This window comes from Archocentrus centrarchus, chromosome 5, assembly GCF_007364275.1.
Source record: "Archocentrus centrarchus isolate MPI-CPG fArcCen1 chromosome 5, fArcCen1, whole genome shotgun sequence".
NCBI lineage: Eukaryota > Metazoa > Chordata > Actinopteri > Cichliformes > Cichlidae > Archocentrus > Archocentrus centrarchus.
Genome location: NC_044350.1, coordinates 8,870,383 through 8,897,026, shown reverse-complemented (window position 1 = coordinate 8,897,026; position 26,644 = coordinate 8,870,383). Strand labels below are relative to the sequence as shown.

Genomic DNA, 26,644 nt, shown 5'->3' with positions numbered 1-26,644 from the left:
AAACATTTTTTTCCTCTTTAAATTTCACGTCTTAACAACTCATGTCTCAAACAGTGAGACTCCCCCCCCCAAAAAAAAACAGCCTTTTCCTGCTATAAATGAGCAGAGTTGCGGCACTACGTAAAGTAACTGTGTTTAATGTGCTACACCATTAATATTTGTTTGCAGGTTTTACTTCCTGTCAGATGATGAGCTCCTGGAGATTCTGTCCCAAACCAAAGATCCCACTGCTGTTCAGCCACACCTGCGTAAATGCTTTGAGAACATTGCACAGGTTTGCTTTGGCTCACTGTTACATGTTAAGGAAAGAGAACGTGCGTTCACTGCGACTAAGACTTCTGTCGGTTCTTAGCTTCAGTTTCAGTCAGACCTGCAGATCACGCACATGTACTCTGCAGAAGGGGAGGAAGTAAAACTGTTCCTTCCAGTGCGTCCGACTGGTAATGTGGAGGACTGGCTGAGGGATGTGGAGAAATCTATGAAAGCAACTTTGAGGGATAACATTGACCGCTCACTCAAAGACTACCCTGAGGTACATGAACCTGACTTTTATTGTTTTTCATATGTAATAAGCATTTTAGTAAGATGTTATATGCTCTCCTTTCTCAGCAATCACGTGTAGAGTGGGTGTTATCATGGCCGGGTCAAGTGGTGATAGCTGGCTGTCAGGTCTTCTGGACTGCTGAAGTGTCAAAAGCTTTGGAACAGGGAGACTTGGCCACCCGTCTTTATCCCCAGCTACAGACACAGGTGTGGACATAATATTAGACTAGGCAGTAAAAAATATAACCATTTTATTATTTATTGCTCATAGTGAACGGTATAACAACCTTCTATCTGTTATTTGTGAAGTTGGGTGACTTGGTGCAGCTTGTGCGAGGGAAGCTCTCCAAGATGCAGCGAGCTGTGCTCTCTGCCCTTATTGTTATAGAAGTCCATGCTAAGGATGTAGCAGCCAAAATGGTGGAGCAGGAGGTCTCAAGCATCAATGACTTTGAGTGGATCAGCCAACTTAGGTTATCTGTTTATTTTGTTGTTCTGCATATATGCAGTGTAAATGTGAAATATTGTATATTGTGGATGCAGGATAAGTGTTACATTGATCGTCTGGTGTTTGTAGGTATTACTGGGCGAGAGGTGATTTGTACATCCGTGCAGTGAATGCAGAATTTTTGTATGGGTATGAGTACCTTGGTAACTCTGGACGCCTGGTCATTACTCCCCTCACTGACAGGTAGGTGTTAAGCCTAATGGTTACTCTACCATGATTTTAACTGAATATCATACACCCATTTGAACACTAATCTGGCTCTTTTAGATGCTACTTGACCCTAACAGGAGCTCTGCACCTGAAGTTTGGAGGGGCACCCGCTGGTCCAGCAGGCACAGGAAAGACAGAAACTACTAAAGATCTTGGAAAGGCTCTGGCCATCCAGACGGTAGTTTTCAACTGCTCTGATCAGCTGGACTTCATTGCAATGGGCAAATTTCTCAAAGGGCTGGCCAGGTAACAGCCTGTTAGCATGAAACAGTGTTGGTTTTGCTTTCACCTGTTCCAGAACGTGGAATCGTACATTTGTGATTCCTTATCTGGCTTACATTTTGCAGCTCGGGTGCCTGGGCGTGCTTTGACGAGTTTAATCGTATTGATGTTGAGGTGTTGTCTGTGGTGGCGCAACAGATCACCACTATACAAAAGGCCCAGCAGCAAAGGGTGAGAAGCTGATTCACTGAAAATTCACATTCTTACAATAAATATTTAAAGCTTTCTTTTGCATTTCAGTAAAAAAAAAAAAAAAAGATATGGTTGCATACATTTTATATTGTTTATATTTGAGTTTAATACGGCTAACATGGGAGCATTAGTGTATTGTACAGTGCTTTATACATAAATATTGTTTAAAGCTTTTAGTAAAATAGCTTTTCATATGTGTGTGTGTGTGTGTGTGTGTGTGTGTGTGTGTGTGTGTGTGTGTGTGTGTGTGTGTGTGTGTGTGTGTGTGTGTGCGCGCACACGTGTTCATGTTATGTTTTTAGGCAGAGAGATTTGTATTTGAGGGGGTGGAGATCCCTCTTGTCCCTTCTTGTGCTGTATTCATCACTATGAATCCTGGTTATGCTGGCCGCACAGAACTGCCCGACAATCTCAAGGTTTGACGTGATTGCTTGGACTGCAGTAACTGTATAACACTGAGGATAAGCTGATGAGGTTCAAAAAATTAGATCATATCTTCTACAGGCCCTGTTTCGTCCTGTGGCCATGATGGTCCCCAACTATGCAATGATAGCTGAAATCTCCTTGTACTCATTTGGCTTCAGTGATGCCAAAGTTCTATCCAATAAGATCACCACAACTTTCAAGCTCTCCTCTGAGCAACTGAGCTCTCAGGTATGGACTCAGAGAAGGATACAGCCTATAGTGAGATGTACTTTGTAGTGCACGTGTTGAAAAAAACAGTCACAATGTTACAGATGGTTGAACTCATTGTGTTGACTTTGGCCTTTTTTCCTCTCAAGGATCATTATGATTTTGGTATGAGAGCTGTGAAGACTGTGATCTCAGCTGCTGGAAACCTGAAAAGGGAAAATCCCAGCATGAATGAGGTGCCATTATTTTTCTTTTGTGTGTCTTGAAGTAGCTGTGTGAGCCACGAAGACGCTTTTGATGGCAAATTTTAAAATTACATTATTGTGCAATCTGTCTTGCAGGAGTTGATTTGTCTTCGGGCTATTCAAGATGTGAATGTACCAAAGTTTTTACAGGACGACCTGAAGCTCTTCAGTGGCATTGTGTCCGATCTTTTTCCTAAGATCAAACAGGAGCCGATCAATTACGGCCCACTGGAAGAGTCCATCCGTCGTGTCTGCACCGCAAACAACCTCAAAGATGTGGATGGTCAGTGTTTCCAAATGTTTAAGCTTTCATCTTAATATTTTGAGTGAGTAGATAACAGTAGTGTGTGGGAATTCCAGGGTATATTAATAAGTGCATTCAGCTGTATGAAACCACTGTGGTGAGACATGGCCTGATGTTGGTGGGACCTTCTGGATCAGGTAAAACCAAGGTGAGTAATTTCTATGTCATTATAATGTTTATTATTTTTGTGTTGTTGTACCTCAATTATCACTGTGCATTTTAGTGTTATGAGACTCTAGGTGCAGCAATAACAGCTCTGGAGGGCCAGCCCTCCATGAGCGGCGGTGTCTATGAAGCTGTTGAGATATATGTCCTCAACCCAAAGTCTATTACCATGGGACAACTTTATGGAGAGTATGACTTGCTCACACATGAGTGGTAAGAATGCCTCTTTTTAAACCATTTATAGAAAAGATAAAAAAAAAAAAAAAGACACCAACATTTTGGCTTTTTCTCCACCCCTGTAGGACAGACGGTATCCTCTCGTGTCTTATTCGTGGAGGGGTAGCATCTATGGACCAGAAGAAAAAGTGGTACATGTTTGACGGCCCAGTGGATGCTGTGTGGATTGAGAACATGAACACTGTGCTGGATGACAACAAAAAGCTGTGTCTTAGCTCTGGCGAAATCATAAAGCTCACTGATGTAAGATGAAGGTTTAGTTTTCTCAACCTCGGACTTTCAGTCAGTCTGTTGTCTCTTCTCCAATTTTGTTTTGCATCTTTCTTGAGTAGGTGATGACCATGATGTTTGAAGTGCAGGACCTGGCAGTGGCATCTCCAGCGACAGTGTCTCGCTGTGGTATGGTCTACTTGGAGCCCAGTATTTTGGGCCTTACCCCTTTCACAGAGTGCTGGCTGAGGCAGATACCGAAAGCCCTGAAACCATACAAAGAGGAGCTCAGCTCACTGTTTGCCAGGTTCCTGCAGGTGAAAGAGTAATCAGCATGACTGAGACAGTACAGCCTTAAAGCTTTTAGCTGGAATAGAATGACTAAAATCTATGCACTTTCTCTGTATTTTATTCAGGACTCCATTACATTTGTTCGCACATCAGTGAAGGAGGTCATCACATCTCTGGACAGCAGCCTCACCTGCAGTCTGCTTAAACTGCTGGACTGCTTTTTCAGTCCCTTCCATGTCAAAGAGGTTTGTGTGAATCTTCTCTGTGTCCGAATCAAAGACTGTAAAAAACAAAATCTCACATCCAGTCATTGGACAGATGAACTGAAGAATAGAGCACTGTTACAGCTGCATGTGGTAAATACTGAGTGCTTTATTGAAGTTCTTCCATCTGCTTGGAAAGAGATGAACAAATCTGGTTTCCTTAAAAAATGTAATGCTGTTTGCATTAATATAAATATACAGTTATCAACATATTTGGTCATGTATAATCATACAATATAGAAAATAATCTGACACTGAAAAATGCTGGGTTTGTTGGATTAAACAGTACAGTGCAAAAGTCTTTAGCCACCCCTTATTTCTTTATATTTTGCTAGGAAAATAGGTGCAGTAATGTATTATGTGTGCACATTTTAATGATATTAAAATTTTTATTAAAATGGAAACATTATATAAAGCAAAAACAGTTTGTACAATTGTAATGAACTTGAAAGTCAATATTTGCTCTGACCGCCTGATCTCTCTGAGGCAGCTTTCCTGTCATTTCTTTGAGCAGTGTTCAGGAATAGTTCTCCAGGCTTCATTCCAAAACTCTTCTTTGGATGTTGGCTTCATTTTGTTCCATTCTTTGTCAGGATATTATTGTAGTATGTAAGAGTAATATCTGTTTCCAGTGACTTTCAGTCCAGTTCTTGTGCAATTTGGCCTTTTGAATGTAAGAGCAGCTTCTTGAGAGCCACCCTTCCACTGAGGTTTCAACGAACAGTAGATGCACCAACTGAAGGGCCAGATGCATCTCTCAGGTCGTGTATCAGATCTTTGCTGGATTTTTTTATTATCATTATTTTTTTATCTATATTATTTTCAGATGCTGCTCAACTGTTGTAGCTCTTTTTTTTTTTAGGCCTGCCATGTCTTTTGCCCTTCACTTGTCCAGTTTCCTCAAGTTTTTTGGGACATAATATGAAAAGTCTGGCAAGGGATAGGTGCCTTTTTTTTACACTTGAATGATTCAGTGCTCAAAGTTAAGTAACTTAACAAACAAGAAAACATTCCTTTAAAAATGGTCAGGTACAGGGACTGGACTGAAAAAAAAAGCAGCCCAAGTTCAAGGAAAAAACTTTGAAAGACCTTCAGAAAGCCTGCAGAGAGCAAGAGTCTGGGTCCTTGGAAACCAACTACAGAGAAACAAGGGTTTGCTCAAGACTTTTGCACACTACGATACCTATTGCTTTTCTGTTAATAATATTTGCATCATATTTCTTGATTATTCAAAAACATTTTCACCTTTAAAATGATGAAAATGCTTTTTATGTACTTTTGCTCTTCTTACAAATCTTTCATTGGGGTGCCTGGGTAGCTTAGCGGTGAAGTCGGTGACCATATGCTTATACTGTGTTGCACAAGTGGGCGTTGCAGGTTTGAGTCCTGGCCTGTCGCCCACGTGTCTTCCCCCATATCTTTCCCCCATTTCCTGTCTCTCTACTGCACTGTGGCCAAAAATTGGGAAAAAAAAACATCTTTCATCATCTTTTAGAGCGGGAGGCCACCACCTCAAAAGAAACTGAACCGTCTGAAGGAGCTGATCGAGCCCTGGTTCTTCTTCTCTCTGGTGTGGAGTGTAGGAGCCACAGGAGATGCAGCTAGCTGCCAGCGCTTCAGTGCCTGGCTCAGAAACAAAATGGCAGAAGAGAAGGTCAGATCACCATCTTTGCTTTGGGATCCCAGATACTGTTTATTTTGATTATAATTTATATGAATTTTTGTCAGCAGTTTATTTCAATATTGTAAATGCATTTCTCTTTCAGATCATGTTGTGTTTTCCAGAGGAAGGCTTGGTACATGACTACAGGCTCGATGATGGAATAAGTAATCAAGATGATGACGAGGAAGATGAGGAAGGAAAAGTAAAAGAATAGAAATTTTTACATGGCTGACAGATTAAACTCTCAGGTGCATATTTGCTCAGTCTGTCATTTTTTTCTGTACTGTAGGTCCAGTGGGTCAGCTGGATGAAATATGCAGAGAGTGTTGTAATCACACCAGAAACAAATTATTCTGACATTATTGTTCCAACTGCTAACACAGTGAGAATGTCTTTCCTGTTGGATATGCTTTTGACCAATAAGAAACCTGTGAGTACAGTTACCTTTGACTGAAGTGAATTTTAAGATTTTTTGTTGGAAATTAAGGTTAAAAAATTAAAACTGTATAAACTGTTTAATGTGTGTGTATGTGTTACCAGGTGCTGTGTATTGGGCCAACTGGCACAGGAAAGACTCTGACCGTGTCAGACAAGTTGTTAAAAAACATGCCCGCTGAATACATCACACACTTCCTCATATTCTCTGCCCGCACTTCAGCCAATCAGACTCAAGATTACATTGACAGCAAACTAGACAAAAGGTACGGTAATCTGTTAAATACCAGATTTGACCAACTAGATGTTTTCTGCAAGGCAACAATATCTCTGAGCCTCGCCCTTTGATTGGTGCATGTGCTTGTGTGTCAGGTGGAAAGGTGTGTTTGGACCTCCAGTAGGGAAGTACTTTGTCTTTTTTATTGATGACCTAAACATGCCCATGTTGGAGAACTATGGTGCTCAGCCTCCGATTGAACTGCTGAGGCAGTGGATGGACCACGGAGGCTGGTACGACAGGAGTCAGATAGGTGAGAGCATTCAGCGGATTTCATGTTCTTACCCTGTTGAATTGTATTATGAATATTTTGATATAAACATTTGACCAATTGAGTTTCAATGCACAATTTTCTCATCTAACGGTATTCCTACAATATTAATCATTAATGTTCCAACACTAAAATGTGTGTTTTATTTCAGTATTTTTGGATCAGAAATGAAGCAGTCACAATATTGTGGTTCTTTTATTTTTTTTTTATTTATATTTTTTTTTTAAACACAGGGACTTTCAAGAAATTAGTGGATATCAATTTTGCCTGTGCCATGGGACCCCCAGGTGGAGGGCGAAACCCCATAAGTCAGCGTTTGACACGTCACTTCAACTTCCTTTCCTTTACTGAAATGGATGATGCTGGCAAGAAAAAGATCTTTTCTACCATCCTAGGAAGTTGGATGGGTAAGCAGGGCTGCTTCAGTTTATGAACACATTTTAGCGTTCGGTTAGTGGATGCAGGATTGAGAATACCTTTATTAGCTTTTTTTTTTTTTTTTTTTAAAACCTTCTGATTTATTATTTGTTCTCTTTCACATGGATATATGAGTAAAAGGGGGCCAGGCAGTAATTAAGGGATACAGAAAATAGAAATGTTGCTTAAAACTCAGTTTTATACTTGTGTTTCTTTAATACAAGAGGAGTGTTTTTGAATTCTTGATCAGGTACAAGAGCTCATATGATTCCTGAAAACAACAACTTTGCACCAGTACTTTGTGAAACTATTCCAATTTAATGTTTTTCCTCATTTCTCTCTGCCTCTCGATCTCGCTCTCTTTTTTCTATCAGAACCTGTACAAACAATCCAGCCACTGAATGAGTCTCTTGTAGACGCCACTATTCGAGTCTACTCTACCATTACCTCCCAGCTGCTCCCAACTCCGGCCAAATCCCATTACACTTTCAATCTCAGGGACCTATCCAAGGTCTTTCAGGGCATCCTCATGGCTGAGGCTAGCATGATAGAGGTAGGTCCAACACAATGAGGTAATTATTATTAAATAATCACATCACTGTGATTGTGATGTGTTGTGTGATTGTGGGAATATCCTGTCCTAAACTAAAGTCATATCAGGACCTTGATTTTATACATTGATGTGCAGCCAGTGAAACAAGTAAATTCATTACATTACACCACATTCAGATGGGTGAGATTATTTTAAAATCTCAAATCCAAAGTTAGCTTTATTTTTGTTTGTTTGCTTTAGGATAAAATACAGCTGCTGCAGCTGTGGTACCATGAAAGCTGCCGGATTTTCCAGGATCGTCTGGTGTGTGCTAAGGACAAAGAGTGGTTCAACAGGCTCCTGAAAGACTGCATTGAAGAGTTTGGCTGCAGCTTTGAAGAGGTTGTGCCCTGCCATCCTCTTTTGTATGGCGATTTCATGGCTCCTGGAGCCGACCACAAAGTCTATAAACTCATAGATGACAAGGAGAAGGTGAGTGGTGTTATTCCAATCTTAAAAATAAGTGGGTCACACTTTTTCCAAGCCAAGATTTATATTGTGTTTCTTTATATTAAATTGTCTAGTTGGTAAAGGTAATGAAGGATTACATGGAAGACTACAATCAGAACAGCATGACCAAGATGAAGCTTGTGCTCTTTATGGATGCCATTGAGCATGTGTGTCGTATCAGACGGATCTTGCAGCAGCCCCTGGGCAATGTCCTGCTGCTTGGAGTGGGTGGCAGTGGACGCCAGTCACTCACTAAGCTGGCCTCTTATATGTGAGATTTCTGTAATAATAGCTGTCATGATATGAGCTGTAGATACAGTGCTTTAGGATTATCAACCTTTAGTTGCTTGTATTTTAAGTTGCATTATTTATTTATTTAAGGATAGTTGAGGTAGAAGTAGTTACATACAAAATGTGCTCCAATCATGTTGTGGCCCAGCTTTCACAAAGCATTTCTCCATATTCAGGTCAAAATATAAGTGTTTCCAGATTGAGCTCTCTAAGAACTATGGCCAAACTGAGTGGAGAGAAGATATTAAAAGAATCATGTTCAGTGCAGGCCTCCAGAACCAGCAGATCACCTTCCTCTTTGTAGACACACAGGTATACATTCTTACCATCTGACATTCCTGTTTAAGAAGCGGAAGCAAACTGTATACACAGATATGTGCCGCTACTTCCTGCAAAACACCTGGATACAATTTTAAACTCACTGTTAAAAGTTAAATGTCCAATCACCAGATTAAGAGTGAGTCATTCCTGGAGGATATCAACAACATTTTGAACAGTGGAGATGTTCCTAACCTGTATACATCAGACGAGCAGGAGAGTATCCTGACGGGAATGAAGCCAGTGGTGCGAGACCTGGGCCAGCAGCCAACTAAAACCAACCTTATGGCTGCCTACATCAGGAGAGTCCGCAGCAACATTCACACCGTTCTCTGCATGAGGTTAAAAATGCTGATTTTTAATGTCCATCTCTGGTATGTTTAATTTCCCTTTCCCGCTTCTCATATTTCTAATCTTCATGTTTTCCTCTGCAGTCCCATTGGTGAGGTGTTTCGTGCACGGCTGAGGCAGTTTCCCTCGCTGGTGACATGTTGTACCATAGACTGGTTCAGCACCTGGCCGGAGGAGGCTCTCCTGGATGTGGCCACCTCATTTCTTAAAGAGATACCCGAGCTGGAAGCCAGCACAACTGTCATGAGTGGGCTGGTGAGGAGCCTGTGTGTTTGTGTCTGTGTGTGCAGGTTGCCAAAGCCAGGAAGTACCATTTTGCAAGTAGATATGTGACTAAGGGGTCATTCCATATGAACTCAACCAATGGGTCAGCAGCTCACCGACTCAGATTTGAGTGAAAATTATTTTGAAAGTACCTCTATGTGTATAATGAACACATGCAAAAATATCGGCCTCAGCTCCAAAGGGTTTCTGAGATATGGCCCTCCAAACTTTGGGTGCCTTGTCCTATATTTAAACTCGTGAATCATGATTTTCAATTTTCTAATATTTCAACAGGCAACATCTCCCACAAGAATAATATGCTTAGCCTGAAAATTGGTGTCCTGGGTAATTTTGGGCCATACTTTCAGAATCTGGCATCATAAATTTTGGAGGGGCATATCGCAGAAACCCTTTGGAGCTGAGGCCGATAATTTTGCATGTGTTCATTATACACATAGAGGTACTTTCAAAATAATTTTCACTCAAATCTGAGTCGGTGACCCGGTAAGGATTTTGGCTTCATATGGAATGACCCTAAGGTTGAAACCAGTTTGCTAAGGGTGTTGAGTTCAAGATGTAGTTAAAATAGTATGTTTGGTTAACTAGTCATTCTCACTTATATCAGCATCTGTCTTTATGTTTTCTTTTTTAGGATAAGTGATCAAATAAGTTAAGAAAGTTCTTCATCTGTTCTAAAATCCTTGTTTGTGTGGAACTGTACAGAAAATGGTTCAGACCTAACAGATGGAAATTAATTGTTTGGAAACATTAGAAAAAATGTATAGTAATAGAAATCTGAAAAATTGCTGTCAAACTGTTTCTGTTTTACTGAGCCAGCATCTGCACTTGTCCTACTGATTTGAATTTAGAGTGATTTCAAAAGTTTCTAACACATTAATATACATAGTCATAGAGTTTTGAAAGCATTTACAGCAGCAGGAGTTCTATGCTGATGGATAGGCCAACAACAGCAGCTTCCAGGTCTCTGCAGCACAATTTTATACTTTGATTGTGTAAGGTGAAATCACTGGCTGTGTGAAAAGCAAAAACAAAACAAAACAAATCAGACTAAATGATTTTTTTTCACAATCCCTTCATAATTGATTTCTTTCTGCAGACAACAATGTGTGTGAGGATTCACCAGATGGTGGCCAGGAAGAGTGATCAGTACATGGCTGAGCTGTCTCGACGCAACTATGTCACACCTAAAAGCTACCTGGAACTGTTCAAAATCTTCTCAGCTCTCATTGTATGCAAAAAACAGGAGCTGTCTGGTGCTTGTCAACGCATGAATACTGGTGTGGACAAGGCAAGGCATTGGATAATAACAAAAAATTAATGGTTCATGGTTTAAATTGGTGCATTTAATGAAAAGTCTTAGCTGAATATATGTTATATGGTGTCTCTGTAGCTTCTTCGCACAGCTGGAGATGTGAGTAAAATGCAAGAGGAGCTGGAGACTATGAGACCTCTTTTGGAGGAAGCCACTAAGGACACTAAAGTCACCATGGAGACCATTAAAGTAAGAAAACAATAGTGTTAGAATAGTTTGACTCACTTAACAGTTTGATTCACTCAACACTCGACACCGATATGAATGAATGTCCCAGCTGTACATTTTAAAAGCAAGCTTTTTGTGCTTGCTTGCGGCCAATTTCTTTTGTTCAGCTTTTCTTTTCTTTTTTTCACATATCTTTCATGTATTTGCATGAGCTGTGTATGTTGTCACTGTACACACCATACACACTGTGTTGTAATTGATTCTGTATCATTAGAAAGACACAGTGGTTGCAGAGGAGACCCGCAAGTCAGTGCAAGAAGAGGAAGCAAAAGCTTCAGAGAAGGCCGGTTTTGCAGCAACCATCGCAGCAGATGCCCAGAGAGACTTAGACGAGGCTCTGCCAGCCTTGGATGCTGCCCTTGCCAGCCTCAAGTCACTTAACAAGAATGATGTCACTGAGGTCAGGGATTTTGATAATGACTGGCTAATATATGCATCACTAGGTTATATGTAGATGTACAGCATATGTATGTTCTTTGTTTTTGGGGTTTTCTTTTTTTAAATAGGTGCGAGCCATGCAGCGACCTCCTCAAGGGGTGAGGCTGGTTATTGAGGCAGTGTGCATTATGAAGGGCATCAAACCCAAAAAGGTACCTGGGGAGAAACCTGGCACCAAGATTGATGACTACTGGGAACCTGGGAAGGGTCTGCTCCAAGATCCCGGAAAGTTTCTGGAAAGTCTCTTCAAATATGATAAGGTGTAGTGGATGTTGCTGAGAACTTTATTTTTGTTTTTCTCAGATTTGAGTTAATGCTTTAAGTTTCAGTGATGTTCCTGGTCTGAGATTTTTGAGATAAAAGCAGCTTTTTCTCCCTCCAATACTGCAGGATAACATCCCAGCGAATGTGATTAGCTTAGTCCAGCCGTATATAGATAATGAGGAATTTCAGCCAGCTTCCATTGCCAAGATTTCCGGAGCTTGCACCTCCATTTGCCAGTGGGTCCGAGCCATGCATGCATATCACTTTGTGGCCAAGGCTGTGAAACCTAAACGGGTAAAAACTGAAGTCCCCATTTAAGATACTGTGTTGGTTATCCATGCATGACATACAGTAGCTGTAGTAACATGTCTTTCAAATGACAGAGTCATCAGTACAGTAAAAGTGTAACTATGTGTACAGCTAGCTCTCGAGGAAGCCCAAGAGGATTTAGCAGTAACCCAGCAGATTCTGGATAAGGCCAAAGAGAAACTGGCAGGAGTGGAAGCTGGCATTGCCACTTTGCAGGCCAAGTACCAGGCCTGTCTGGCTAAGAAAGAAGAGCTGGACAACAAGTATCAACTGTGTGAGGCTCGCCTCATTAGAGCAGACAAGGTCAGACACCCAGAAGGAAAAATCAGCTTTACAGCCACAACCCAAACAGACAAGAGAAACAATCAGAAACAATAAACAAAGGCTTTGTTAAAACTTTACAGATAACAGGTAAATTGGAGTTAGAAACTACATATTCATGTTTACATGTAAGTGCCAAACATCAAATAGTTGATATATTGGATGTTTGCTGCATTAAATCAAACCTAAAGTTAAAACAGAAATATATAATATAAATATATTATGTACACATAACACAGGAACTCTGACTTACAGGCTAATGCAGTTGTTCATGTATATATGCTAAGTTGGTTTATAACATATAGTGTACATAAAAATTTTTAAACAATTATATGACAGAAAGCAAAGAGAAACATTCACTGTACCAACTACTATGTGTTCTTAAATGTCGGTAATCATTTTTGATCTTCTCCAGCTTATCGGTGGACTGGCGGATGAAAAAGTGCGTTGGACGGAGACGGTGCAACATTTGGATTACAAAGTCAATAACGTAGCTGGTGACATGCTTCTGTCTGCAGGATATGTTGCATACCTGGGACCCTTCACTGTATGTTTATCATAATAAACTGTTGCACTACACATAATATACTGTATCTGTCCATATTTCTCATTGTAACATGTCCACTACTTTTGTTGTCATTGTTGTTATTGGTTTTAGGGAGAGTACCGGGCAGCCATGGCTAAAAATATGCTGCAAGGTTTCAAAGAGCTGAGTATTCCACACACTGATGAACCCAACCTGATCAGCACTCTGGGCGAACCAGTCAAGATCCGCTCCTGGCAGGTTGGAGGCAGTTCATAGGCTGACCTTAAGCAGATTACAACTGCTTTTAAAATGAGACTGTTTTTTCTTTCAAATTCTGTTTTAGAATTTTTTTATGTGATTGACTTAACTGATTTTTGTACCTTTTCAGCATTAAATTTACTTTTTATGCCTTGTTTTGTTTTCCTTTATTGTATTCATATTATTTTTAATTTCCATGTGCATAGATAGCAGGGTTGCCCAAGGACAACCTTTCTGTGGAGAATGGTGTGATTGCTCAGTACTCTTTGCGCTGGGCCCTCTTCATTGATCCTCAGGGACAAGCCAACAAATGGATCAAAAGCATGGTGAGGTCAAACTGTGGTGATCATGCCGTAACTACAGAGCACGTCTGCGAGATTTGAATGTATATAGTATGTAATTGTAGGATCAAGCATTGTTATTATAAAGTATCCAGTGCACATGTTTAATATGTTAACAACATCACAGTACCTGCAGTGATATGCAACAAACTGCAAAAATATCCTGCTCAAAAAATTAAAGGAACACCTTTTAATCAGAGTACAGCATCAAGTGAATTAAACTTCTGGGATTGTGATCTGGTCAGTTAAGTAGCAGAGGGGGTTGTTAATCAGTTTCACCTGTTTTGGTGTTAATGAAATTAACAACAGGTGCACTAGAGGGGGTAACAATGAGACACCCCCCCCAAAACAAGAATGGTTTTACAGGTGGAGGGCATTGACATTTTATTCCTTCCTCATCTTTTCTGTTTTGCATTTGGCTAAGGTCAGTGTCACTACTAGTATCATGAGGTGATACTTGGACCCTACAGAGGTTGCACAGGTAGTCAAATTTTTCCAGGACAGCACATCAATACGTGCCATTGCCAGAAGGTTTGCTGTGTCTCCTAGCACAGTCTCAAGAGCATGGAGGAGAGTCCAGGAGACAGATAGTTACTCTAGGAGAGCTGGACAGGACTGTAGAAGGTCAAGCCACCAGCTTCACTGGTATCTGCTCCTTTGTGGAAGCGCCCTAAAAAATGACCTCTAGCAATCCACTGCTGTGAATGTTTCTGACCAAACAATCAGAAACAGACTTCATGAGAGTGGCCTGAGTGCCCAGTGTCCTCTAGTGGGCCCTTTGCTCACTGCCTGGCACTGTGGAGCCTGACTGGCATTTGCCATAAAATACCAGAATGTGCTGATCCATCACTGGCACCCTGTGTTTTTCACAGATTAGAACAGGTTAATCCTGAGCACATGGGGCAGAAGTAGAAGGGTCTGGAGAAGCAGTAGAGAATGTTATCCTGCCTGTTCAGCATGACTGGTTTGGTGGTGGGTCAGTGATGGACTGGGGAGGCATATTCACGAAGGGACGCACTGATCTCTACAGGTTAGGCAATGACACCCTGACTGCCATTCGGTATCAGGATGAAATTCTTGGACCCATTGTCAGACCCTACATTGGTGCAGTGGGTCCTGGGTTCCTCCTGGTGCACAGCAATGTCCGGCTTCATGTGCTGAGAATATGCAGGCTGTTCCTGGAGGATGAAGGTTGCACCTTAGACTGTCTAAGAGTTCAGAGATGCCCTAGACCAGATCTGGGAGGAGATCCTCCAGGACACCATCCATCGTCACATTAGGAGCATCCCCCAGTGTTGTCAGGCATGCACACAGGCACGTGGGGACCATGCAAACTACTGAGTTGGTGGAATGAATTTTCAGCAAAATGGACTAACCTGCTGCATCAGTTTTTCACTTTGATTTTTGGGGTGTCATTCAGCCCTCTGTAGGTTGATGATTTTCATTTCCAACAATGTTGCATCCTTTCATTGTTAACACCCAGTCCATATCAGCATAGATATCCAGCATGATTTTTTTTTTTCTGTTTGAGATCTGATTTGTTTTCAAAGTGTTCCTTTAATGTTTTGAGCAGTGTGTTATGAACACATGTATCCCTAAAGTGAGTTTTTATTTCTTGCTTACCTATAAATGTTTCCTGTGGTTACCCAGGAAAGGGACAATAGGTTGGAGGTTGTGAAACTCAGTGACCGGGACTTCCTGCGCAGGCTTGAAAATGCAATTTGTTTTGGTAAACCCTGCCTCTTAGAAAATGTGGGAGAAGAGCTTGATCCTGTACTAGAACCTGTCCTGTTACAACAGGTGATTACCTGTACACCTATTGCAGACAGTGCATTTTTATTTCAGTGTTACTCACATTTTTAACACATCACTATGCTTATCTTACATTTATGACTATTAAGACTTTTAAGCAGCAAGGCCGTACATTTCTGAAGCTGGGTGATTCAGTCATCAACTACCATGAGACTTTCAAGATGTACCTCACCACCAAGTTGCCAAACCCACACTACTCTCCAGAGATTTCTGCCAAAGTCACGCTCATTAACTTCACCCTGTCACCCAGGTAACACACATTTTAATTTTAGTATCTACAGTGATTACAATTTATTCATCCCCGTCACTGATAAGGTTGGCAGGATCAGGCAAGAAAAAATATGTTACTGATGTTAATGTAACTGTCCTGGCTCCTGTAAAGCTGTTTCTGTTAATGAAAGTTATTCATAATGTCTGAGTTTTTGTGACTGTGCATTCTCTGTATATTCAGAGGTCTTCAAGACCAGTTGTTGGGGACGGTGGTGGCTGAAGAGCAGCAAGTCTTAGAGGTTACAAAGAACCAGCTAATCACCAGCAATGCCAAGATGAAGCAGGAGCTGAAAGAAATCGAGGACGAGATATTGTTCCGTCTCAGCTCCACGGAGGGTAACCCCGTGGACAACGAGGAGCTCGTCCAAGTGTTGGAGGCTTCTAAGATCAAAGCTGGAGAAATCAAGGTCAGACAGTGGAAGAGCTTTATAGAACATTGAAATGTTTATATAATTTCCTTTAAAAGTTTGTTTACAAAATTTTGGTAATGCATCATTAAACTTATAAGCTACCTTTGCTCTATTTTTTATGCATTTTCTGGTTCTTGGCAGGCTAAAGTGATGGCAGCAGAAAAGACAGAGCAGGACATTGATACGGCCCGTCTGGAGTATGTCCCTGTGGCTGTGCGTGCACAGATCCTCTTCTTCTGCGTATCAGATCTTTCCAATGTTGACCCAATGTACCAGTACTCTCTGGAGTGGTTCCTGGGCATCTTTTTGTCTGCCATTGCCAACTCTGAACGAGCAGGTAGCAAGATTAGGTCCAAGATTATATACAGAACTATGTGTGTGAAGATATGTTTTATGATGTGCACATAAGAAAACCAGACGTAACCAGGTGTTTCTTGACATGGTTCACACAGATACAGTGAAGGAGAGAATCAGGAACATCATTGAATTTTTTACCTTCAGCCTGTACAGCAATATATGCCGCAGCTTGTTTGAGAAACACAAACTCATGTTTGCGTTTCTTCTGTGTACTCGTATCATGATGAACGACAACAAAATTGATATGGTGAGTAATTGAGTAAAGGGATTCTGCCATGTTCTTTAAGCAGTCTGTATTTAATCCAAGTACGCTTGTTGACACTGTGTTGTCTTTGACAGGCTGAGTGGCGCTACCTGCTGTCTGGAGGAATGCCTGTCAGAGAGCTGAACAACCCACCAGTTAGCTGGCTATCAGAGCGTGCCTGGCAGGACATTTTAGGCCTCAGCACTCTGAAAAACTTTAGCAACCTAGCAGAAAGCTTTCCAGAACATCAGGAGGGCTTCAAGAAAATTTTTGACAGCTCCCAGCCTCACAGGCATGTAAAGCCAAACACCGTGTTAACACATGCACACTTTGTGTTTTCATTTGTACTTTGCAGATGCTGTCAACATCTAACAAGGTGTGCTTGTGTCTGTATATTTGCCTACAGGAAGCCTCTCCCAGGAGCGTGGAACACCATGCTGGACTCATTCCAGAAGCTGTTGGTCCTGCGGTGTCTGAGGGCTGACTGCCTCATTCAAGGTCTGCAGGATTTTGTCTCTGCTCAGCTTGGACGCCGCTTCATTGAGCCTCAGGTAGAGTCCTTCTTCTCCCTCCTGTTTTCAAGTTCATGGTAAAACCCAATTTTGAGCAGTGACACAAAGATATGACAGTATATGACAACAGCATTTATGGCTTGTTTCTCTCTCCATCTTTTGCAGACATCAGACCTGTCTGCTGTTTTTAAAGAGTCATCTTCCTCTACTCCCTTGATCTTTGTTCTCTCCCCTGGCACTGACCCTGCTGCTGACCTCTACAAGTTTGCTGATGTCATGCAGTTCTCCAAGAAAATGAGTGCCATCTCTCTAGGCCAAGGCCAGGTCAGTGTTGGGATGGTGCCTGGGAATTCTCACTCTCTCTTATGCGTTCTCTGAGCCAAAGGACCTGCTCTAAATCATTTTCACACCAAACCAGGCCACTGTCATTTGTCCTGGTGAGAATGGATACTTGTGTGCTAATTGTTTTCACTATTTATGACCATTCCAGGACAATGTACTCCAGGGGCCATAAATGAGCTTAAAAAGCAACCACGTGTGCAGCTTGTACGATAAATCCAGACTCAGTATTCACAAACTTTAAACCTTGCTGGCTACGTTCTTCTAGCAGCACACTCTCCCTGTGGCCGTTCAATATACATTAGCATCACATTACCTGCAATTACGTGAGTTAGAATCTTGGCTCATGCCGGGCTTTTGTATCACCCCTTTCTCAATTTCTGTCTGCGCTGAATTGAGTGCTCCTAATCCTTCTCACTGTAGGGAGATGCATTGAGACCCACAGTCAAAATATTACTTATAAGACCAGCTTCTTTAATAAGGATTAAACCTATTGGAAATGCTGTCATTTGTATGATTCAGGGCCCCTGGGCTGAGAGCATGATGCACGATGCCATGGAAAATGGTCACTGGGTCTTTTTCCAGAACTGTCATCTGGCACCCAGCTGGATGCCTACACTGGAGAGACTTATTGAAAACATCGACCCACTAAAGGTGACAACAAGAGCATATGCAGAAGGGCACAAATGTAAACCAGATGCAAAATACAGTACGAAACAGATCCTCAGTGTGTGTATGTTAGACTGGCCCAGAACAGAGCTTTCTAATCACTTTTACAGATTTGAGTGCTTCCTTTACAGTAAAAGGGAACCCTGTCTTTTCCTGCGCAGGTACACATGGACTTTCGCCTGTGGCTCACAAGTCTTCCCAGCAATAAGTTCCCAGTGTCTGTTCTGCAGAATGGATCCAAGATGACCATTGAACCTCCGAGGGGCATCAAGGCCAACCTACAGAAAGCCTACATGAGGCTCACTAATGATTTTCTCTCCTCCTCCACCAAGGTCTGTCTCTCAACTCTTTGTCAGTGACTCTGCTCTGCTCCCCATATTTAACTCCTGCTGTTTTGCTTTGAGAAGATATAGTAAAGCATTGTCATGTAGTTCATTGATTTGCTATGGGTGGTTCCTCTCTTCCTTCCTGTCTAGAAAGCAGACTTCAAGTCTTTGCTGCTATCGCTCTGTATGTTCCACGGCATTGCTTTGGAGAGACGAAAGTTTGGCCCTTTGGGCTTCAACATTCCCTATGAGTTTACTGATGGTGACCTGAACATCTGTATCAGCCAACTCAAAATGTTCCTGGATGAGTACCAGGACATCCCGTACAAGGTGGAATATGATAGTGAAATGTTTCCTATAGAGAGTTGATGTATAAGCCATAAGCAGAAACACAGACCATGTAGAAGGAAAACTAAGTTTTGGTCTTAGGTAGAGAATATGCATGTCCATATGCCTGTGCTGAGCATGTTCATTTGTCTGTCTCCCATTGCTGTCCTCCACCTGTCCAGGTTCTAAAATACACTGCAGGGGAGATTAATTATGGTGGCCGTGTGACAGATGACTGGGACAGACGATGCCTGCTCAGCGTGCTGGAGGACTTCTATTGTCCTGCTGTTCTCAGTCGTAATCATGTCTACTCTTCGTCTGGAGTGTACCAGCAAATAGACACAAACCTGAATATCGAGGTTAGATAAACACAGGAGCATTTAAAAGAATGTGATAAGTAGATGAGAGTGATGTGTGACCTTTGTCTACATTTGTTGTTAAACTATGTGGGGGGTTTTTGGCCTGGGAATTAAAGGATAACTCTCTGTTTACTATACATAATGTTGCACTTGTAACAATTTTTTGTAAGTAAGGGTCAGTTTGGCAAGCCTGGGGGAAACGTCAGTCCTGTAGGACATGAGTCACACAACCTTCAAATACAAATCAACCATAAAGAGCAGAAAAGGTTGCCACGGATCAGAGAAGTTAAAATATCTACCACAGGATTTACTGCAATGCCACAGTATGTCTCCCTTTGTGTGAGTTTGTTCTTTAACAAGTTTACAACAACCGAAACTGTTTTCTCTCTTCTCGCTGCCATTCACAAACAAGGGAATATAACAAGAGAGGCTGTGAGTACAGATTGTGACATTGTACAGATTGTGGAGAAGTCTAAAAGCTTGTGATTTAAGCTTGGACTATAAATGCAGTCCAATAAAGATATTTTCTTAAATCTGCTGTAAGATGTTAACTCAGATCATGTCAAACACTGACTTCCTGAGTGACTTGTTGTCATGGCAATTCTGACCCTAGGGTTATTTGGCATACATTCGTGGTTTGCCCATCAATGACACACCTGAGATCTTTGGTCTCCATGACAACGCGAACATCAGCTTTGCTCAGAATGAGGCCTTCGCCTTGCTGGAAGCTGTGGTTCATCTCCAGCCCCGAGTGGCAACTGCTGGGGGTAAAACTCTTGAAGAGGTGCAGATACAGATTCACTTCTCTTTTGATGTTTTTATTAATACCACTTGCACCATGCTATTGATTGCTTACTAATTAAATAGAGCTTGATAGGTGCAGGGCATGTGATGTGCTGTCTGTGATCTGTGTCTCTTTCTGTGTTATAGATAGTGGAGGAGATAGTAGCAGTCATTGTCAAAAAGATCCCTCCTTCTTTCAACATTCCAGAAGTGGTGGAAAAGTACCCGGTCCTGTATGAGGAGTCCATGAACACTGTACTTGTCCAGGAGGTCATCAGGTAACATTAAGCTGTAACTATATGGCAGCAAATGACATGGATTACAAAAAAATGTGATTTCACTCTGCTGTAAAGTTTTAAAAAGGGTTTTAAGAGGAATACCACTCAACTAGATGTCAACATTTACTGCAAAAAAAAACAATAACTTTGTAATCATATTTTTATATGAGCTGAGGTAGCTGATGTCTGCAGTTTGTCCACAGTGAATCTGGAAGCTTGAAATCTCAGAATCTAACATAGTATCTCCAGAGTCGTTCGTATCAATCAACAAAAATTCAGTTTGTTTGTTGTTCCTATGGGATAGTAAAACTTAAACTTTCCATTAAGTAAGGTTTTATGTTATATTCAAGAACAATCCAGAAAAAATAAAACATACAGCATCATTTCATCATCCATCTGCAAGGTGTATGCTTATCTGTTTAGCAGCAGTTATGTACAAAAAGAAATTAATCAACCTCATCTGGCAGCCTCTCATCAACTGACACCAATTAGTGGTTTTCTGAAAAGTTTAATATATAATTCCAGTCATTATGTTTGCACTGAAAAGTGTGACCATATAGTTATTAGTGCTTTAGTAAGTAGGAATTTTTTTTTTTTTTTTATCTTTCAGATATAACAAGCTGCTGGAGGTCATCTCTCGGAGTCTCGGTGATATTGTGAAAGCTTTGAAAGGTTTCGTGGTGATGTCATCTAAACTGGAGCTCATGGCACGCAGCTTATTCAACAATGTGGTGCCTGATATGTGGAAAGCCAAGGCAAGGCACACACACAACTGTTACTTTACATGTGATGCACTTTGGAGAATGGGCTACACATCTGAATGCTTTCTCCTCTGTTTCAATTCCAGTAACAGAAAGGTGTGTTTTCGAGAATCAACCTTTTATTAACTGTTTTTCTGTATCGCTGGATTGCGTACAGTTGAGACTTGAATATTTGAAACTGGGGAGAAAATCTAATAAACTTTGGTGACGTTTCTGTCCTCCTCTTTCTGAGAATGCACAGAGCGTACGTCCTATGCGACATTTTGCCTCACCTGCTCTCTTTCTCCAGGCCTACCCATCTCTGAAGCCTCTGGCCTCCTGGGTATCAGACCTACTTCAGAGGATCAATTTCCTCCAGAGATGGATCTCTAATGGCATTCCACCTGTCTTCTGGATTAGCGGCTTCTTTTTCCCACAGGCTTTTCTCACTGGCACCCTGCAGAATTACGCCCGTCGCTCCAGCACCTCAATTGACACAATTGGATTTGACTTTGAGGTCAGACCGTAGGCTGCCTCACTAGCAGTGATATTTTAAAGAATAGCCCTACAGATTTAGAAAGCTGATTCAAATCTGTATGTGTATAAACTGTTACTGTCTTTTGTTATATTTGTAATCACTTTGAAACCTTAGGTTGCAGATGGTTTCCACTGGTCTTGACCCTCTTTTTTTTTTTTTGTAATACCTTATTTTTCAGGTAATAGTGAAGTCAGTGTCAAAGATAACAGAAATGCCAGACACAGGCTGCTACATTCATGGTCTATTCCTGGAGGGGGCTTGCTGGGATAACAAGGCAGGTCATCTCACAGAGTCCAGGCCCAAGGAGCTCTACACTCAAATGGCCGTCATCTGGCTGATCCCCAAACCCAACCGAAAACCTGCGACCTCAGGGGTCTATATATGCCCTATCTACAAGACGCTCACACGAGCCGGTCAGTATATACAGGAAATGAGTGAGGGGATTCAGATTAGTTAGAGAAAAAATTAGTTAGAAAAAAATTCCATGTTTGTGAGACTGTTGCTCAAGTTACGATCTCTGTCAGTAGGTGTGCCGTCATACGTTTGTGTGCATCTCTGTTTGCTGGTTTTATTACTCACCCAAAATAGACTCCAGTGGAGTGTCCAATTTCATGAAGCATCTGAAAGTGCAGCTCAGTATTTTCCACCGCACAAAGCCAACGTCTTGGGCTGGCACCTTAGACTACTCACAAACTCTTCGCTCAGTGTAACGGTGAAAAAACTGAAACAGTTTAACACAGTTCCCTCTTTCAGTCACTGAACTGCTCTGTGTGCTTTCGCAGGGACTCTGTCTACTACCGGCCACTCTACCAACTATGTGATCGCGGTGGAGCTGCCAACACGTCACACTCAGAAGCACTGGATCAAACGGGGTGTTGCACTCATCTGTGCACTGGACTACTGAGCACATGCACACTTTTTCATGTACTTGCAAAACCACATGCAAAAACACACCAATCAAAAAAAAAACAAGGTTTCTATTTGCACCCTGTGGCACCAGAAATTAGTTATTTGAAACTCTTCCTTAATCTGTTTAATTAATAAACTGCTTTTCACAAGCATTATTAAAACAGCATTCTCTTCTGTGCTTATTTAACTTCACAAAATCACTTGGTAATTGGATCCTGTTGCAGTGGTTATAAACAGAAAGTAATCTCTGCGGTTTTTTTGTATTTGTTTTATTGCACAGCCAGATATACTGTTATTACATTTACCTAGCTTCACCTCTACAGTTTATGCCCCCCCACAGTGATCACTGTTTTTTTGAATATGCGTCCTGCTCCTTTAAGGCGGCCGCATAGGTCATTTGAGAAATAGGACTTGACTGAAGGAGGGTGGCGCTTAAACTACTGTGACAGTGTCTGGCCATGTGAATACAGCTGGAGGACTCAAGATCAACGGGAAACCGAGATCAACAGATTATCGTCGCCACTGCTTTTTCTCCCCCAAATAAGAATGATTTTTAATTAATTAATTTATTTTAATTGATTAATTTGCGCAGAGCCGCCCGAGATCGGTGACGTTTACAGAGCCTTAATGAAAGAAAACTGTTGTGTTGTTTCACCAAATTGAGTGAATTATAAAACTCTGAAGATCCAGTGGAATCACTGCGTGGGGTCCTTACAGGACCGGCAGATGCGTTAGAGGTCTCAGCTTTACGCGTTTACCGGAGGACGGCAGGAGTCATCGCAGTAATCCGGAGAGTTACTCACACTTTCTCCTTCTGAGCACCGCTGTTGACGACAAGTCGGTGTGAAACATGCTGCAAAATGGAAAAGGAAAGGAACAAGCTCCCCAACCGCCAAGTGCTGCCGAGGCAGAGTCGGACTCCCCGGCTCCCCGGCCCCGGGACAAACAGCAGCAGCAGCAGCCGGCAGAGCCCCCAGCCGCCGACCAGAAGGACGCCGAGTCCACACACTTCCCCATGCCCGCTTATCCCAAATTGGACATAAAACGAAACGCAGTAACGGACGATTATAGGGTCTCCAGCCAGGTTCTGGGCTTGGGGATCAACGGCAAAGTCCTGGAGTGTTTTAATAAGAAAACTGGAGAGAAGTGCGCGCTGAAGGTATTGAAGTCATCAGACACTTACAGGACTATGTCTTAAACTGACACTGACACCCTCACAGCATAACTGCAGACTCTTTAGCTTTTTAAACGATAGATCCAGATCATCCCAGCTGAAAGAACAAACACTTGCTTTAGGTGCAAACGTTACTGATACAAATTCATCTTTCAATTTGTTTAGATATTAAAACATAGCTGCCCGCTATTCTGATTGGTCAGTCTATTTGGAACAACAGGCGTCAGTCTATTATGTTGGATTTTGGTGGTGGGTCTGTGTGTTTGTTTATATCACATGTTGATTCTCTAAATTTGATGATAACCTAATACAGGTCATTAAGTACCAAACGGTCTGAGAATATGAATCTAGGAGCTCTCCTGTGGGTTTAAAATATATGAGTGGAAACTTGCGTAGATAACAATCAAGAACTTTGACCTCTATGGACGTAAGATTTTCCTCACAGTGAAACCAGTGTTTGTGTTCTCATATATGGCCCATGCATGTGTAATGATGGTTTTATACCTGCTGATCATACTGGGTTTGACATGTACTGTACATGCTTTGAGCTCACATGTACATGTTTGCAGGCTGGATATAATCATGGCTCGTGGCGTTTCCTGGAAGGTCAGCCTATTGCAGTCAGATGCAAGTTAATGGGTGTGTGGTCACCCAGCCATGAACTATGTGTTGCACTGCTTCAAAGGGACGCGGATTTTGATGGTGACACTTTATTCTGGGAGCGGTGGAAACCTTCACACGCATCTGCACACATGCACAGGTCGTCAGGCTGTCACCTGTCACCACTGCTTCACAGACCCAGAGAGAGATTTACTGGCTTACAGTAATCCATCTGGATCTGAGCTGCCAAAGCAGGCAGCAGTGTCAAAGGGAGAGTTTACTCCAACTCTGGGATTGAAAGTAAGGCAAACATTTGAAAAGGAGGGATAAACATAAGAAGGAAATTGAAAATTACAATTACATGTTAGGGTGGGACCGGAAAATAACACAATTACTGCTCAGAAATAACTGCAGAAAGAATTACTGAAAACAAAAAGACTCATATTGCTGAAAAAAATCTTCAGGCAACTTGCTGAACTGAATCCAGCAAGTTTTTGCTTTTCTCAGAAGTAATAACAGAACTGAAACGCAAAAAACCGGTTCTCTTAAAAGGGCTTTTTGAGTGTGTGTCTGTGCGTGTGTGTGTGTGTGTGATGTCTCACTGCATCCACGTTATTCCATAAGGGAAAGCTTTCAGCAGATCACTGTGACCCAAGTGGAAAAGGACCATCACAAACGCACCACATTAAGCCTCTGACCGTCTTCTGCTCTCTGAAAATCCTGTTAAAAGGTGTTCGAGACGACAAAAGAGACACTTCTGATGTTACAGTCTGTCTTTTCTGTTGTAGCTGCTGCAGTTTTTCTTTTGGTGTGTGTGCTTCTTTACTTATGAGTGGGATTATGCGGAGCATAGTGACGGATTTTTTGTTATGGATGATGTGCCATTTAAGCTAATTTTAATTTTTTTATGTCAAGCTAAATTATGACGGCTGATCTGATGCAGAGTTGGGGCCGGCCCATTGGGTTTTTAATTAAGTGTTGCTCTCGGTGCTAAATGTAATGGATGGATATGGCTTTAATCTATTTTGCAGCAGAGCTCGAACAAAACCATCCTTTTAATGTAATCCGGTTTAAAGTTATCTTGATTGTTTTTCTTACTTAATGACAGCGGTTGAGGGAGAGAGAGACCTGCGCTGTTTGGTTGGGTTTGTGAGCTCTCTCATTAAGACAGAAGCACAAATCTGGCCGGTGATTGTTCCATACATTGTGCCTTTTCAGGTTACGCTGTATGACCCGCAGGTCTGTTTCATTCATAGTTAAAATCTTATCAGTGAGTCTGGAGCCTGTGGTTATCCCTACAGCACACTTGTGCACACATGAATGTCTTTCAGTGTGTAAATTGACCAAACCATAAAGGAAATGCCCACTGGTGTGGTTAAAGGCTGTGTGGGAAAAAATGACCTTTGTTTAGACTCCCTCCAACAAGTTAAACAAATGAATCAGTCTCAGAGGTCTCTGGATGACCTGAGGGTTTAAAACCTCACCAACCAAGCTTGATGTGTCTTGTTGGGATCACTCTGCTCTCTCTGTGCCTTTACAGCACAGAGGAACTTTATGTTTTTACTATCTTGCTTAAACTTTCCATATACAAAAATGTATATGGTGTTTTTCTGCTTGAGTCCAAAGGTTGTCATCTTTTGAGTGAGTTTTTTTTTTATCATCATAAAAGAAAAAAAAACTGTGATTCTAGGATTGTCAGCATCAGTCAGTCAGTGTACCACTTTGGAAAAATGAAATCTGTGATGTTTTCTGGTCATGTAGCATTTACACACACTCCTGCTTATAACTTTCCCGCTTTGCTGTAGCCTTTGCGAGCAGATCTTTATTGGCAGAAGTTGTAAAGATAAACTACATTTTTATGAAGATATACAGACCAGCACTCTGAAATTACTAATATTTAATAGAGTGTAAACATGTTAGAGCAATTAAAGTGTGTGTGTGTGTGTGTGTGTGTGTGTGCGTGTGTGTGTGTGTTAAGCAAGGTTTGTGTGAGAGGTAACGTGTGGTTAAACTCAGTGGGCGTTATCAGCTAAAGGTGTGTGTCTCAGTGTTTCTTAAGCTTCCCCTGACACAGATCTGATACGTCTGAGTGTCGAGTCATCGTTGACTGGTTTATGTGGCCTTTCAATAAGAAACAAAATCCTTTTGAAGATTAAACTGTCTCACTCGCTGACTCCTTGGGCTGTGTCCCGTTTACTGTTTTCCTGCAGTGAGTGTGTTTAATCTACACGATCCCTTTTTATTAGGGCAGATTCGGGCTCACTGCAGGAAATTAAGGAAACCAGCTCATAAACTATCCGCTCTTGATTGGAGTCATTAAGCTGTAAATTACATAGCAAAAGCAAATCTGCCCACTGCTTTGCTTAAAGTCAATGCAAGTGGGTGAGGGTGAACAAAAATGGGACGCATATAGTAGCAGATCAGACCACCGGAAACCTCAACTTCTTCTTTAACATGCTGCAGTCCTCTGAACTCTTCGCTTCCTCTTTGACATTAAGTAAGCAAAAAGAAAAAAGGCGCTACACGATGAGCTGTTTTTCCGGCATTTGGAGTTTCCAAGAAAAATT

General features: G+C 41.6%; 1 protein-coding gene across 1 annotated transcript in view; it reads left to right on the top strand.

Annotated features, from left to right (window-relative positions):
• Positions 1-22,420, top strand: part of LOC115780303 (dynein heavy chain 1, axonemal-like) — a 35,114-nt gene extending 12,694 nt beyond the window's left edge. The window contains 55 exon segments of the mRNA XM_030729424.1: positions 169-274; positions 353-532; positions 610-750; positions 853-1,016; positions 1,121-1,234; positions 1,319-1,507; positions 1,609-1,714; positions 2,038-2,151; positions 2,240-2,389; positions 2,518-2,604; positions 2,710-2,896; positions 2,974-3,065; positions 3,141-3,295; positions 3,385-3,562; positions 3,652-3,846; positions 3,946-4,065; positions 5,579-5,737; positions 5,850-5,948; positions 6,036-6,176; positions 6,287-6,447; positions 6,554-6,711; positions 6,963-7,136; positions 7,521-7,699; positions 7,940-8,170; positions 8,263-8,459; positions 8,656-8,791; positions 8,930-9,138; positions 9,232-9,403; positions 10,530-10,721; positions 10,824-10,934; positions 11,188-11,373; positions 11,480-11,671; positions 11,802-11,969; positions 12,096-12,287; positions 12,721-12,852; positions 12,964-13,089; positions 13,296-13,415; positions 15,081-15,230; positions 15,332-15,492; positions 15,694-15,919; positions 16,064-16,259; positions 16,375-16,526; positions 16,619-16,815; positions 16,930-17,074; positions 17,201-17,359; positions 17,897-18,028; positions 18,205-18,375; positions 18,520-18,699; positions 18,879-19,055; positions 19,669-19,839; positions 19,986-20,116; positions 20,727-20,871; positions 21,167-21,373; positions 21,573-21,807; positions 22,177-22,420. Of these exon segments, the coding sequence (XP_030585284.1) occupies positions 169-274; positions 353-532; positions 610-750; positions 853-1,016; positions 1,121-1,234; positions 1,319-1,507; positions 1,609-1,714; positions 2,038-2,151; positions 2,240-2,389; positions 2,518-2,604; positions 2,710-2,896; positions 2,974-3,065; positions 3,141-3,295; positions 3,385-3,562; positions 3,652-3,846; positions 3,946-4,065; positions 5,579-5,737; positions 5,850-5,948; positions 6,036-6,176; positions 6,287-6,447; positions 6,554-6,711; positions 6,963-7,136; positions 7,521-7,699; positions 7,940-8,170; positions 8,263-8,459; positions 8,656-8,791; positions 8,930-9,138; positions 9,232-9,403; positions 10,530-10,721; positions 10,824-10,934; positions 11,188-11,373; positions 11,480-11,671; positions 11,802-11,969; positions 12,096-12,287; positions 12,721-12,852; positions 12,964-13,089; positions 13,296-13,415; positions 15,081-15,230; positions 15,332-15,492; positions 15,694-15,919; positions 16,064-16,259; positions 16,375-16,526; positions 16,619-16,815; positions 16,930-17,074; positions 17,201-17,359; positions 17,897-18,028; positions 18,205-18,375; positions 18,520-18,699; positions 18,879-19,055; positions 19,669-19,839; positions 19,986-20,116; positions 20,727-20,871; positions 21,167-21,373; positions 21,573-21,807; positions 22,177-22,298 (8,770 nt within the window). The 3' untranslated portion in view covers positions 22,299-22,420.
• Positions 22,421-26,644: the final 4,224 nt, after the last annotated feature.